At 59.5% G+C, this 14,371-nt stretch overlaps 1 protein-coding gene across 11 annotated transcripts; it reads right to left on the bottom strand.

Moving 5' to 3' along the window:
* Window positions 1-1,284: 1,284 nt before the first annotated feature.
* Window positions 1,285-12,686, bottom strand: CDK16 (cyclin dependent kinase 16). Of its 11 annotated transcripts, none has more exons than XM_084870592.1 (16): window positions 12,297-12,317; window positions 7,419-7,626; window positions 6,757-6,908; window positions 6,533-6,658; window positions 6,377-6,433; window positions 6,165-6,279; window positions 5,480-5,574; window positions 5,325-5,387; window positions 4,960-5,083; window positions 4,381-4,501; window positions 4,192-4,289; window positions 4,007-4,112; window positions 3,877-3,940; window positions 3,665-3,755; window positions 2,630-2,707; window positions 1,285-2,278 (listed from the first exon to the last, which is right to left on the bottom strand). In XM_084870592.1, exons 2-16 carry the CDS (start codon window positions 7,618-7,620, stop codon window positions 2,235-2,237), a joined length of 1,536 nt encoding a protein of 511 aa, XP_084726718.1. In that variant the 5' UTR covers window positions 7,621-7,626; window positions 12,297-12,317; the 3' UTR covers window positions 1,285-2,234. The 11 variants fall into 11 exon arrangements, with proteins under 11 accessions (XP_084726718.1, XP_084726719.1, XP_084726723.1 ...); XM_084870593.1 differs by lacking the exon at window positions 12,297-12,317 and adding an exon at window positions 11,858-12,254; XM_084870597.1 differs by lacking the exon at window positions 12,297-12,317 and adding an exon at window positions 11,858-12,254 and having other exon boundaries at window positions 1,285-2,275; window positions 3,877-3,919.
* Window positions 12,687-14,371: the final 1,685 nt, after the last annotated feature.

Here is a 14,371-nt window from a genome sequence, read left to right as displayed (position 1 = left end):
TGAGGGGGGGGGGGGTCACAACTGTTGTGCAAACTGAGAAGGGAGCAGCCCTTTCAGCTGGGGTGGTCTCCAGTGTCCTTTAGTTTGGCACTTGGCACACTGCCCTTCAAGCCCAGCTGCATCTCGTCTCTGAATTGGCTTTCATTGCCCCTCTGCAGACTCCCCCTCCCTTTACCTGGGTGCTTGTCCAAGAGGCCTCCCTCCCCAGACCCGGGCGGGGGCTCTCTGCCTTCCAGAGGCCCACCTCTGCCCACAACAATGACCCTACTGCTTCCCACAGTTGTGAACTCTGAGTTTGGCCTGGCAATCCCACCCCTGCCCCCTTCCAAGATCCTCATTTTCCTTTGCTGCCGTATTTTATCCTAGCCAAGGGGTGGCACAGAATCTGTGGAAGTTACAGACCTGTTACAAGGAAAACAGGCAGGGAGGGAGCGGTTTTCTCTGCCCGCTTTCCCGTCTTTGGGGGCCGGCAGCCATTGTGGAGCCATAAGGCTGCAGGCTGAGGCATCACCCAGGTGCTGACAAATGGTGGGACAGGAGCTAAGCCTGGACTAGGGCAAGTTCCAGGATGTGCTTCCTTTCAGGATCATGTCACCCATGCCTCACCAGGGTTCCCATTACTTCCCAGATACCAATAATCCAAACTCCCAGAGCTACCCTGCTTCCCCGAAAATAAGACAGTGTCTTATAATTTTTTCTCCCAAAGTTGCGCTAGGTCTTACTTTCAGGGGATGTCTTATCTTTCATGCGCTAGGTCTTATTTTCAGGGGATATCTTATCTTTCCACGCGCTTATTTTCGGAGGATCTTATTTTTGGGGAAACATGGTATTGATGACCCCACTCCCAATTTTTAATCCAAGTGTTTTAAAATTCCTCTACCTCCTCAGTGGTCTAAAAATCTCTCCAACTGGCTTGCCTCATGGTGTCCGGGTCACACACATGATGTTCATATGGGCCTCTCCGCCTCCTGGTTTTATTGGGCCTTCCAGATGTCTTTCAAACAGCCTCTGCACCTTCCTGTACCCACCCTGTCTGGCTTCCTCATATTCTTGGGTAAACTTAACTCCTCTCAGCCCATCCTGTTCAGCCTGCCTGACCTGCTTCCGTTCAGAGTTCCCCTGTTGCGTGTGCAACCCCTCAGATGCCCGTTTTATAGCCATGGCGTGTCCCTGACCCGCTCCCAGTGCTCTCCTAGGCAGCGGGCACCAGGTACGCACTCGCCCAAGTCCTAGTACTCACCGTGGGCAAGTCCACCTTCGCCTCTACAGGGATTTGCAATCACATTTTTCACTTCAGACTTTTTAATGTTTCATACAGCGATTATGGTGCATTCAGGAACCCAACCTCCCAAACCCCACTAGGAGGGCCCCCACCCTGCCCTCCCACCCCATTTGAAGGCCCCAGGGTTTAGAGTGGAGGAAGGGGAGGTAACCACCCATCTGGGACTGACCCCAGAGACTGACCCTGCCCTGCCTCCCCCTCCCCAGGGTTTAGGGGTTAACACCGGGCATCACCCGCCCCCTCCCGCATGCCAGTCCCTGCCTGTGCACACAGACACATATGGCTCCTCGCTGAGCTGGTCAGTTCCTGGCAGGGCCCCTACTCAACAGCACCGAGTGGGATGGGGGCGAGAGGGCTAGGCTGGGGAGACCCTGAGACGGAAGGAGGCCCCAACTGTGGAACTGCAGGAGGGAAAGACTGGGGCCCCCACTTGTCCATCTCCCAGAGTGTCCAGTAGTCCTCAGGTACTCCTGCAGCCTGGGATGGCAGGCGGGGAGGGCGTGTGCGTGTGTGTGTGCGTGTGTGTATGTGTGTAGGAAGGCGAGTAGTCGAGGCATGCTTGCCCTTAGCCAACCCCAGGCTCTGGGGGTGGTCAGGGTTCTGACAGGGGCTGTGTCCCTGCCTTGGGAAGGCTGGGAGCAGGGCTTCATTGCACAAAATACTTTGGGAGGGCCACGGGGGTGGGCCCAGCCAGTCTGTACAGAGATATTGCATTTAAAAAATGAAAACCTCATTTAAAATAATTAAAAAAAACAATGAAAGAAACAAAAAAGGCCCACACGACATGAGGCAGGTGGGGCGGGCAGGAAAGCAGGCAGGGGGCACCTCAGACCCAAGGCATTGCCACGTCTTATCTGAGCTGAGATCCCGAGCCTGCGCTGGCCGGACCCCTCGCTGGCCATGGGGTAGTGGTCCTGGGGGAGGGTATGATGGGAGGGCTACAGGCCTGGCCTCAGTGCGGGAGGCTGGCGCGGCCATGCTGTCCGCCGGCTACTACTGAGACAGAGAGAGAGACAGACAGACCAGGTGAAGGAGCGATGAAAGCTTTGTTAGCACCCAGCAGACAGGCCAATGGATGTTTGGACAGGTAGCAGGGGACACGTGGGCAGGCGAGCATGACCAGGCAGGTGGGCAGGCAGCAAGCAGGGAGGGTGCAGTTGGGGCTGCCCTGGGAGGGGTGTGGCATCCCTCCAGCTGCTGCCTGCTGGGGCCTGGGTCTGTGGCTTAGAACTCGGTGTCCACCACACGGAAAGCTGGCCTGCCTGCGGGCGGAAGCAGAGCGGATGGCTGTCGGTGAACAAGCAGGTGGATGGATGGGGCGGGGAAGAGGGCGAGGGCCACACCTACCTGAGTCAGGCATCGACGAAGAGCGAAGGTTGGCCTCCTTTTGTAGCTGGATCTCCTTTAGTGCAAATATGGAAGTAGCTGTGGGGGGAGTGGAGACAGAAGCAGGAAATGACCCTGGGGTCACCCAGAGCCACCTCCCCTGAGGCCCCACTGGGGGAATTAGAAAAAGCTGCCTTTTCTCTGAGAGGCTTGACTTCCATCTGTGGAATAATCCCGCCCAAAATCTAGCTACAATTAGGAAAAATGGAATATGAACTATGACATGGCACCAAGAAAGCATTATTAATTTCTTACTATTAATTTTTCAAGTGTAATAATGGTACTGTAATTATCACTTAACTCTAGGTGACGGAATGGTTGATTTGATTTGGATCAGTCCAATGGGGAGATATACAGAGTGGGCCAAGTTTTTTTTAGGTGCAATGACACTATGTTTAAAAAAAGATTTGATACATGCTGCAATCATTCATAGGTGAATAATATGTCTGGGATTTGATTCAAGATAATCAGAGGGAATAGAGGTTAGGCCAGATTCACGAGCTGATGAGCTGATGGAGAACTTGGGGACTGACTCATATTAGTATTTGGTCTAATACATGAACATATCTAGTTAAAAACGCCCATATTAAAAAGTTTTAAAAAGTCAGATGTGAAGAGAACACCCTGTATGCTTCCATTTCTGCAGGGTACAAGGACAGGGGAAATGTATCGAAGCTGTTAGAATCCATCTAGGGGTAGCCCTTGGGGAGGGGCTGCAGGAACCTGGGGCGCGTTGGGGGAGATTCGCACATCCTGTTTTCTGGCCGTATGCCTGTGTCACGTGTGTGTTGTGAAAACTCACTGTGCTGCATACTTATGACCTGTGCATTTCTCAGTACATACTTTACAAGGAAATGTTTACTCTAAAAACACACACGTGAACAAGTGTGTGCCCTTTAGAGGTGGCGTAGCGGAGTCCTACCCCACCCGCTCGGCGGTCTCCAGCAGTCCTGTTTCCCACAGCCCCTCCCCACCCCCCGCCCCCGCTCCACTCACTGTCAGGAAGTTTGTGGATTCGCTCCCCCAGACTGAGGAAGAATGGGTGTTTCATGGCATCGTCTGCAGAGATCCGATTGCGACCTTCAAACTGGGGGGGGGGGGGGGGGGTGTGTTGACACTTTCACAGAGTAAGCCGCTCTTCCTCCCCCCCCGGAGCCCCCCGTTTCCCCACGGCCCCGCCCCCAGGCTGACTCAGGAAGTGGTCTCACCTGCAGCAGCTTGGTGAGGAGATCAGCCCCATCGCTATCAAGTCTACCACAAGGACAAGGGCACCTGCTTTAAATGGAGTTTGGGCACTCTGGCCCTCACACACACCCAAACCCCCCGCACCAGCCTCACCGTGGCGCATGGCTCAGAAGGGCCTCGGCACGGTACTTGGGGTAGTTGTGTGTCTTGAACTCTTCATTGGATTGGATGCCCGGCCAGGTCTCCTCGGTTGGAGTTCCTGAAGGGAAGAGGCACCACCCTAAGCACCAGAGGGCCTCCCTCCCGCCTGTCCCCCTCGGAGGGCTCCCTCTCCTCACCCAAGATGCGGAAGATGAAGTGCAGCTGCTCCTCCACGGTGGAGCCTGGGAAGAGGGGGCGGCCTGTGGCCATCTCGTAGAATATGCAGCCCACGCCCCTGGCAGGGAGGGCACAGGGAATCAATGGGGAGGCGGCTGACTGGTTGGCCACTGTGACCGAGCCACCCCTTCGCCGCCACGTGTCCTCACCACATGTCAATCTGGGTGGAGTAGTCTGTGGACCCGAGCAGGATGTCGGGGGGCCGGTACCACAGGGTCACCACCTCGTTGGAGTAGGTCTTCGTTGGAATTGACTTGGCCCGGGCCAGACCTGGGAGGTGGCGAGAAGGGGCGGCTGGGATGGAGGTGGTCCTGAGCAGGCCGGGGACTGAGAGGAGGGGGTCATGGGGAAGGGGGGGACTGGGAGAGGAAGGCTGGGGACTGAGAGGAGGGGGTACTGGGGAAGGGGGGTGCTGGGAGAGGAAGGCTGGGGACTGAGAGGAGGGGGTACTGGGGAAGGGGGGTGCTGGGAGAGGAAGGCTGGGGACTGAGAGGAGGGGGTACTGGGGAAGGGGGGGACTGGGAGAGGAAGGCTGGGGACTGAGAGGAGGGGGTACTGGGGAAGGGGGGGGGCTGGGAGAGTGAGGCTGGGGGACTGAGAAGAGGGGATCATGGGGAAGGGGGAGGCTGGGAGAGGAAGGCTGGGGACTGAGAGGAGGGGGTACTGGGGAAGGGGGAGGCTGGGAGAGGAAGGCTGGGGGATCTCTGGGCAGGGCAGGCCGAGGGTACCAAAATCAGCCAGTTTGAGCTCTCCTCTCTCGTTGATGAGTAAGTTCTGGGGCTTGAGGTCTCGGTGTAGCACCTTCTGCCGGTGGCAGTAGGCCAGGCCGCGGAGCAGCTGGAACAGGAACAGCTGGGGACCCAGGAAAGGCAGGCAGAGGTCACAGAGTAGCCAGCACCCCGACTCCCGACAGGCACTGCTCCCCCTCCCAGACACAGACGCTGGGCCCAGAGCCTCGTCTCACAAAAGAGGACAGGGCCCCAGTGCCCTGCAGCGGCTCCCAGCGAGGAAGCCAACGGGGACGCCCTTTCTGGGAGGTGTGCGGGCTGGACGGGGTGAGTGGCCGGGGCCCTGCCTCCTGCCCCACACCCACTTTCACGTTGTGCATGTTGATGATGTTCCCACAGTCATCCAGGTACTGCTTCAGGTCCTTGTCCTCCAGAGAGAAGATAGAGTACAGGAAAGAGGGTCACATCCTGTCTGGCCATCACCCCCCTGCCCCCCGGGGCTCCCTGCCCCCCACCTTACCAGGTACTCGAAGACAAGGGTGAGGGACTTCTCCGTGTGGATAATGTCATGGAGCGTGACGATGTTGGCATGTTTGAGGTCCTTAAGCAGGGACACTGCGGGAGACACGGGTGGGACGGGAGGAGTCAGGGCCCTGCCCTCAGGGTAATGACAAGGACTAGGCAGGGACGAGCCCAGGGCTTCCTGCTTTCCCTGTGCAGTTTGGAGTGGTGGCTCGCAGCCACCAGCTCTACCCTCCCCCCCCCCCCCCAATGCCAGAAGGTATGTCCCCATGTTCCAGATGTGGCAACTCAGGCTCAGAGAGAAGAGTAGGGAACAAGAACATGGGACTGAAGCCCCAGGATTATGCGACACTGCATTTCCTAAACCCATGGGTGGGTTCTGAAACCGGGCCTTGCTCCAACCCTCAGGCCTGTAGCTTCATATGAAACAGTTTGCACGTTCAATTTTGATGCAATTCGAATCATGGCACGTGATGTTCTGACTGGCTACTGCATCAGGGGTGTCCTCGGAACCAAAGCAAAAACCTTGCTTTCCAATTCTTTTCCAAACAGGACCGGATTCCTGGTTATCTTGATTCCTCCCTGGATGTGATGGGCACTTTCTGATGAAGCCCCGAGTTTCAGAGGGGGAGTATGCGAACGCCCAGGCTCATTATGGGGCAGATCTTCCCGGATGGCGGTACCTTCTCGGATGGCGGTGCAGGGCGCGCCCTCTTCGTGCTCCAGTCTGATCTCCTTGAGTGCCACGAGGTTGTCTGTGAGCTTGCTTTTGCCTTTGTAAACGGTGGCATAGGTGCCCTGGGGAGAGAGGAGCAGTTAGAGGAGAGGAGCTGGAGGCCACAGGAAGTTCCCACTGATCCGCACCCCCATCATGGGCCTCCTGGCTGTCCCTCACCTCTCCCAGCTTGTCCAGCTTTATGTAGGTCTCCAGTTTCCCAAAACCAATCTCAGACTGCGGAGTGAAGGACATAGGTTGAAACAGGCTCAGGGAAGGGTATAGGGGGAGAGCAGGTAGGGGAAGAGGAAGAGGACAGGAATTGCAGATCCTCACCAAGCTGACACGGCGGAGGCGGCGGCTGAGGGGCTTGTCAAAGATGGGGCTATTGAGGGTCAGCTTCTCAAGGTAGCCCTCGGGCAGCCGGATGTCCGCTGGGAGTGAGAGGCGCTTGTTGATGTCCTAGCAGGAGAGAGAGGGGAGGAACAGGAGCATGAGCTCCACCATTCAGGTCCAACCCTCTTTCCCAGCCCCCCACCCCCGACAGGAGGGTTAAGCACCTCAGTGGAGATCTTGCGAGGAGGATGGTTGCGCATGCGCACCCTCACTGGTGACTGCACCTCATCTGAGGATGTGGCTGAAGCCTGGTCGCTTTCCCCATCGGACCCCATCTTCAAGTCAGACCCCATCTTCAAGTCCTCGTGCACAATCTCTGGTGGAGGAACAGGGGGAGGGCAGGCCAGGTGGAATCAGGAGCCCCGGGACACCCTGCTCCCAACAATATTCGCTCATCACACAGGTGTGTGTATGGCCCCCCGAGTAGCCCAGGTCCCTTAGGGAGAGGGTGGCAAGGCCTACGGAGGCTCAGACAGGACAGGAAGGGTGAACGGGGCAGGGGAACAGTCACCTAGTGTGGAACACCAGGTTCCAGGGGCGAGCTGAGACTGTGGCTAGCCTTTGGCAGAGGCAGCCAAAGACCCAGGGCAGGCCGGTGCCAGGGGGCCTGAGGGTACTGGCAGAGTGTAGAAGCGTGAAAGGAGGCTTCGGGGAGCTGGGGCAAGGCCTGGGCAGCAAGCCAACAAAAGGGGCACAGACAGAGAGGATGGCAGGGAAGGGGAAAAGTGGAGAAATGGAAATTAAAAGAACGCAGGTCTACGAGGAGTTTGGCCGGAAAGCAGCACCGGGCACCAGTCTAGGGGAAGGAGGTGGGCAGTAGACCCACCTGGCGCAGAGCTGAGCAGTCCCCGCCCGGAGCAAGGTTCCCCTGGGGCAGCGCGGGTGGGGGCCTCGCCAAGGTCACTGCTACCTCCACCGCCACTCTCGTCCAGGCCGATCTGTTCAGGGGCACTGTTGGTCTTGTCTACACTTCGGCCCCCTCGGAGTGTCATCGACAGCTGCCGTTTGATCTTCTTCATCCGATCCATGGCGACCTGGGGGGGGGTGGGGGGCGGGGCATAGATGGGAATGGGATCCATGTTAGCATCTGCCTGACCATGGGCCCCCTAAAGCCCATGACAGCCTAGCGGGGCACACTGACATGAACTTCTGTCAGTGCCCACCCAACCACCGAGGAGTCCTGGAACACTCAGGATTTCTGGAGACCTGGCCTGGACGGCCAGCCCCTGGCGGCCCTGCTCCTAAGTAGCCCACCTGAGCATCGAGTCTTGGGTGGCTGTCTGAGGGCAAGGGTCCAACCGATGGGATGTTGGTTTCTATGGGGGCAGCCCCGCTGTGGGAGCAGCAGGTATCCTTGGGTGCAGCGGCAGTGATGAACCTAGCCGTGGGTGGGGAGGGGGAATCACCCAGGACCTCAGAACAACTGACATAACCCTGGGCACGCCCGTAGAATGGCATTTTCCGCCGGCACCAATCCAACATCACTCCCAACTGTTAAGGCAGACTGCTCTGTATGGCTACAAGGACCTCTAACCTCCCCTAGCAACCATTGTCATGGTGACTAGTAGGCTATGCCATTGACCAACCCAAGTGAGGAGTGTAGGGGGAGGAGGGCCCGGTTCAGACCCAACCACAAGGGGGATCTCAATGAGTCCAAGCTACCGATGGCTGCTGGGAAGGTTCAATCAGGTTGGGATTCACAGGGTCTCACCCAGGTTTTAGAAGCCAGGCCACATTCCCCTGAACTTGAGAATGTACCACCTCTCCCTTATCCCCCCCGATAAATGGTCCAGTCCTCCACGTGGCCCATATGGTCTGACCCCTTCACCCCTATTACCTCTGGCCTCACCTGGCCCCAGTCACTGTGGCTGCTGTTCTGCAGCCACACCCAGCAGCCTCGCCTCAGAACCTTTGCACTGGCTGTTCCCGGTACCGGAAATACCCTTCCCCCAGATTTCTAAGACAGTTCACTCCCTCACTCCCTTCAGGCCACTGCTCAAATATTACCTTTCCCATGGGTAATCCTCAACAAATAGCCCTATTTATTTTTTAATTAAAAAAATATTTTTTTTATTTCAGAGAGGAAAGGAGTGGGAGAGAAACATCAATGAGAGAATCACTGACTGGCTGTCTCCTGCACGCCCCCTAACTGGGGATCGAACCCTGACCTCTGAGCCTATTTAAAATCTCAACCATCCTGAGCTCCCTTCACCTTGTCAATGACCCCCCAGAATTCATCACCACCTCAGAAATGACACCATCTACTTATCAGTTTGCTTTACTGTCTGTCTCCTCACCGCCAGAGTAACTTCTGTCTGCTTAGGCCACAGCTATATCCTGAGGACCTGGAAGGGTGACTGACAGAGCAGATGCTCACAGAGTGCTCATGGCAGGAATGAATGACATCAGGGGGCTGAGGAGTCCCTGCTGCTCACGAACCCCAGACAAGGCGGCATCGGCAGGAGGATGACCTACGTACCTAGATGGGGCTGCTGGAGGGAACAGGGCCACCAAAAGGCTTAGGTTGGCCTCCTTCTGCTTCCACCTGGGCTCTGGGCCAGCCAGGAGGGGGAAAGACCTGGCCCAGGAACCATCTGGACGCACAGCCGGGCCCACGATGGCCGTGGGCCCAAGGGAAGTGAAGCTACATAGGAGGGCGAGGGTGAGGCTGGGCTTGGACCCGAGAGAAGTGGGTCATCTGTTACCTTGAAATCAGGTATTGCTCCAGCGGTCCCCACTCCCTGCCTCTGCCTGCCTGCCTCCACCTCCCTCAGGAGGGGCAGGGGGGCTAGCCTGGTAGAAAGACCGCCATGAAGAGGATGAGCTCCATCAGAGAACCCAGGACACCAACAAAACCCTGGCCCAGGAGGCTCAACCCTGGACCTGAGACGGAGGCAGCTCCGAAGACTGTCCTGTGTCTGCATGGCACAGACCCCAGGCCGCTGGTCTGCTGTGGCGGGGGATGGAGGAGCGGGCGGGGTGGGGGAGGATTAGAAGTAGGGGGGATGGACACTGAGGAGGGAGCTGGAGGAGCTATGGGTCCATGACCTCTAACTGGAAACTCCAAGGGCTGGGCAGGTGCCAGGGCTCAGTTTTAGGGGGAGTTTGGGAAGATGGGGTACAAAAGCTTTGTATCGTGCAGCACCCCCTGGGTGGGACCCTGTGGGCAGAGACACCTGAACATATGAACTTGAATCCTCTCAGAATACCCACTACTTACCTCCTCACACTACACCGAACCACTGGGGACACAGCCGTCACACACTACTGAGTCCCATAGGATCGCACCATCCGCATCCTGCCCGGACTCCCATGAGCACACACCGGGCCCTCCATGTCCTCCTCCTCTCAGCACACACTGGACCTCTGAGAAGGCCCCCTGCGTCTTAACTGCTATCAGCACCTGCAATTACCCTTTATCTCCAACGGCCGCCAGCTCACAAAGCCCCAGCGGAGCCCAGAACCTTCCAAGTTCACTCCTACCACATTCTTGGGTCCCTCCCAGGCCCAGCTGCCTGCTAGCTGCTCCTCAGCCCTCACCCGTTAACTCACTGCTCCCCCTCTGACTCTGACCCCCATTACACGCACCTGGGACCCTGGGCGGCTGACCCACATTGGCGTGCACCGGATTTCCACTCTGCCCTACATCCTGTGATCACAAAGCGAGCCTCGCAGCCCCCTGACCTGTGTGCGTCCGAGCTCAGACCCCTCCGCAGATGTGACTGTCATCGCCGCACGTTCTGGTCCTCCCCCTGTCCTGTCTCCGCCGCCTCCCACCGGCACAGGCTAGACCTTCACTTCACCCTGACCTCCATCAGAACACGCTGGGCCTCCCACGGGCACGCCATGAACTCTTCCTCCGCCCTATCTCCAGGGTCAAGCACAGTGTTCTCTCCCTGAACCTTTCCCCAGCCCTATCTCCAGGGGCGAACACGCTGTTACAACCCTGAACCCTCCTCGGGCCCTCGGGCCTATCTCAGGGGCACACACTCTGTTATATAACAGCCTGACCCTCATCAGTGCACACAGGTCTTCGTTCAGCCCGACCGCCCCCCCCCCCCCCCAGCACACACTTCAGCCATCCATGGCTCCGATCCACGCTAGCACACCGAGACATTCACATGGCCCTGTTCCTCATTTCTCTTCCTTCAGCTCCTGCACCGCTCTGGCCTGGCTGAGTCCCACCGGGATCCCTTCCCGGCCCCGAGTCTCCTCCTCAGACACTGGAAACGCTCAGCTCTCCCCCTCATTAGCGCTCGGGGGCCTCCGCCCGGCCCGGGCTTCATGGACACAAGAGCACACTGTCTTCGCAGCGCCGGCCTCTCATTAGCATAGGTCAGCTCGCCTGCAGCTGGCTCTCCCCGCACTGGCACACAGTGAGGGCCTCCGAGGCTCTAAAGCCACATCAGCAGTCTCTCCAACTTCGTCTGCCACCCGCCTCCTCCGAGCGCACCCTGGCCCCCAGGGGCACACGCCGACCTCACACCATCCTGATCCCGAGCACACTGAGCCTCTTACAGGGCTCCACGCCCCGCACCCCAACTGCCAGCCACGGCGCGGGCCCAGCCTCCCGCCCTCTGCCCCCAGCAGCACAGACAGGGCCCCACGCGGCCCAGACTTCCATTACCTCACCCACATGCCCCCTGCGGCCATGGCCCCCTCAGCAAGGCTCAGCACCCCAGTCCTCCCACTGGGCTGCCCTCCAGGAGCACATTTGGGCACCTCCCACGCTGCAGTCCTCATGGGCAAGTCCATCGTAAGCCCACCATCCTGACCTCGAACCCCGGTCCTATTGGCACACCTCCTCCCTCTCCCACCTTGTACCCCATTTGTGTGTCAGCACTTCTCCGACTTCCACTCGCTATTACCCACGTGTGGGTCCCTCCACCCCCACTCGCACACACTGGACCCCATACCTGACACATCTGCGATCCCTCCACGGCTCAGGCCCCCCCTTGGCCAACCTTGGCTCCTTCACCACCCTGCCACCCATTTCAGCGCCCTCTGGTCCTTCGATCGCCCCCCTCCCCATCAGCAGCTTCCCACCCCCCAGCTCCCACACCGGGCCCAGGGCGGGGCCAAGGTCAGGGAGGCCCTGAATGACCCCCTGCCCTGGTGCATTCTGGGCGATTCGCCGCGGGGCGGAGGCCCGTGCGGGCAGGGCAGCCCAGACCCCCGGGCCCCGCCTGGGGTCCGGGTGGGTTTCGTGGAAGAAAGGGCAGCCCCCACCCCCACCCCCACCCCCCGTCTCGGTGACGCGCTCACCGGCGGGGGCGCGCGAGCAACCTCAGCGCCGCGGGGCCGGCGCGGAGGCGCCTGGGGCGGCGGCCCGCGCTGAGGCCGCGGGACCTCCTTCTCCTCCTCCGGTTCGCCGCAGGCGCCCGTCCCAGTAGTCTTCGGCCATGGCTGCTGGGCCCGGGCCGCCGCCGGCTGAGGAGGAGGAGGCGGCGGCGGCGGCGGTGGCTGGGGCGGCGGCGGCGTCCCGCTCAGCCGGCCATGAGCTCGGCCGCTGCGGGCGAGGCCCCCGGGGTCGTCGGCGCCGCTGGGAATCCGAGAGCTCACGGCGGCTCGCGGCTCGGGGCCCGCTGCTCGGGGGGACGCGGGGGCTCCCGGGGCCGGGCTGCCTGCGACCCAACTACCGCGCGCGCCGCTCCGCGCATGCGCACGCACGCGCTGGCCGGAGCGCCGCGGGGAGGGGACTCACCTCGGCCGGCACGTTCCACGGCGCCGCCCGGCGCGGGAGGCGGCGCGGCCATAGCGCGCCCACCGGGGGATGTGGCGCCAGCTCTGGAATGGCGCCAGAGGGCACGGGGTGGCTGCTTGGTACTCGGTTGCGGTCTAGCTAGGAGACTGCTAGCGAGCGGGCGGCAGCCGGTGACCGGCGGACCGGTCACCACTGGCTCCCCCCGCTCCTTCTCACTTGGTACATCCCAGTGAGAGCAAATGGGACTTTGGCAAGGAGAGAGAGGAGGGGGCCGTCTTAGTCCCCGCGGGTGCTCTGGGAGGCGGGGATCTTAAAGGTTCGCGAGATGACTTTTCTGGGGAAGGCTGCCCGGGGAATCGCTGGCCTTTGCCAGCGGGCTGCCCCCCCTCCCTCCCGCTCGCCCCCACCGCCACACCGCTAGCTAATTCCCACTGTGACGGGCGCGGCCCCGCCTTCGGAGCTGTCGCCAGCCAATCGGCTTTGCTCCCTGGGGTGAGGCTGTGCAAGAATGAAGGGCGTGGCCGAGCCGAGGAGGCGTGGCTTCGCTGCCTACCACACCTCTGCCTGGTTTTCATGGCCGGGAGGCGGGCCCTCCTTTTTGTTCCGAGCTCCTTTCATCATTGGCCAAGTATCCCGCAGCTGATTGGTCAAAAGAACGTTCAATCACCTTCTGTCCCGCCCCTAACCCTCCCTCCACCCTCTTTCCCAGCCAGGCTCGCGGGGTGGAGCCTCGGCTAAGGAAGGCGGACCTTTAAGCAGTGCAATACTGCGCATGCTTGCGACTTTGGGCTAAAGCCGGGTTTCTTTTCCGCTTCAAAAGTTTGCTCCCAGAATTGGTGTTTCCTTGCCACCTCTCAACTATCTTTCGCCCGCCCGAGCCCTGCCCTTGACTCTCCTGCCACTGTGTGTTTTTTTTTTACTTACTGGGTGCCTGTGGTGTCAAAGCATTGCCCGACAGACCTAATCCCTCCCCCCTCTGCCTGTAAAACTGCCCACCAGGTCCAACTCACGGGCAGCAACCTTCAGGTGTTCCGGGGCATAGAGAAGTGCTGACACTCTGCGACTCAGCCCACAGCCAGCGCCGCCGCCTGTCCTGGGCTGCCCTTTGTGACAGCCTTGCTCACACCAGTTACTCAGTGAGGGTTATACTAGGCGACCCTGAGGAGACACTGTACTTGACAAGTCTTCTGTGAGCTAATCAGGCCCATGACTTAGCCAACCCCATCTCTTACCCTGCTTCCTCTCGCTCGGCTCCAGCCATACTAGCCTCCTAGCTGTTCCCGAGGGAAGCCTCTGGGACTTTGCACTTGCCGTAGTTCTCTTTGTTTGGAGTGCTCCTCCCTCAGATATCAGGGCCTCATCCCCGCACCTTTTCCAAGTCCTGGCTACCATGTCACCTTCGTGAAACCTGCCCTGACTACCCTCTAAAAAGGCCTGCCTGAAGCCCCGTCATTCCAGGCTGTGCTACTCCCAATATCCAGAACGGAGTGAAGGGGGGAGGAGTGGCGGGTGAGGGACAGAGGTGTGAGTGGCATCCTTGGGCACAAAGAGGCCACGCTGGTGCTTTCGACTGTCTGGAGTGTTCAGCCAAGACCACGGGCAGACGGAGTACGCAGTCCTGCTGGGGCCCGGGGTGAGCCTCCTGCTCCCTCCTCTAACCAAAGGCCACCCCCAGCTGACTCTCTTTTCAAAGGTAAGAGGCCTCGGTGAGACAGACTGGGGGGGGCAGGGGAAAGGGACAGGAAGGACGGGCAGGAAAGGGTCCTTCCCTCTACAGGTGTCCTCAGTCAAACACCCCTAAGCCCTGTTGACCTGACATTGACACGGCATGGCAGGGTGTCAGGAGACGGAGAAGGCAGAATTGGAATCCGGCTCCCATAAAATGGACTCAGGTACCTGCTCTCTATGGCCTCACCGGTGCCTCCGCTTCTTCCTAAGCAGGGAGGGAAGGAGGAAGACGGTGGCGATTCCCACATTTTCTCTGCCCAGAAAATAGGTAGCTGGGGGTGGGGTGGGGGTAGGGGGAGCTTTTAGGGTTACCGTCCGTACTTCCAGACAGCTCCAGGAAGTCCTTT

This window comes from Pipistrellus hanaki (genome assembly GCF_964339955.1).
Source record: "Pipistrellus hanaki genome assembly, chromosome: X".
Taxonomy (NCBI): domain Eukaryota; kingdom Metazoa; phylum Chordata; class Mammalia; order Chiroptera; family Vespertilionidae; genus Pipistrellus; species Pipistrellus hanaki.
This window is presented reverse-complemented; position numbering and strand designations above follow the sequence as displayed.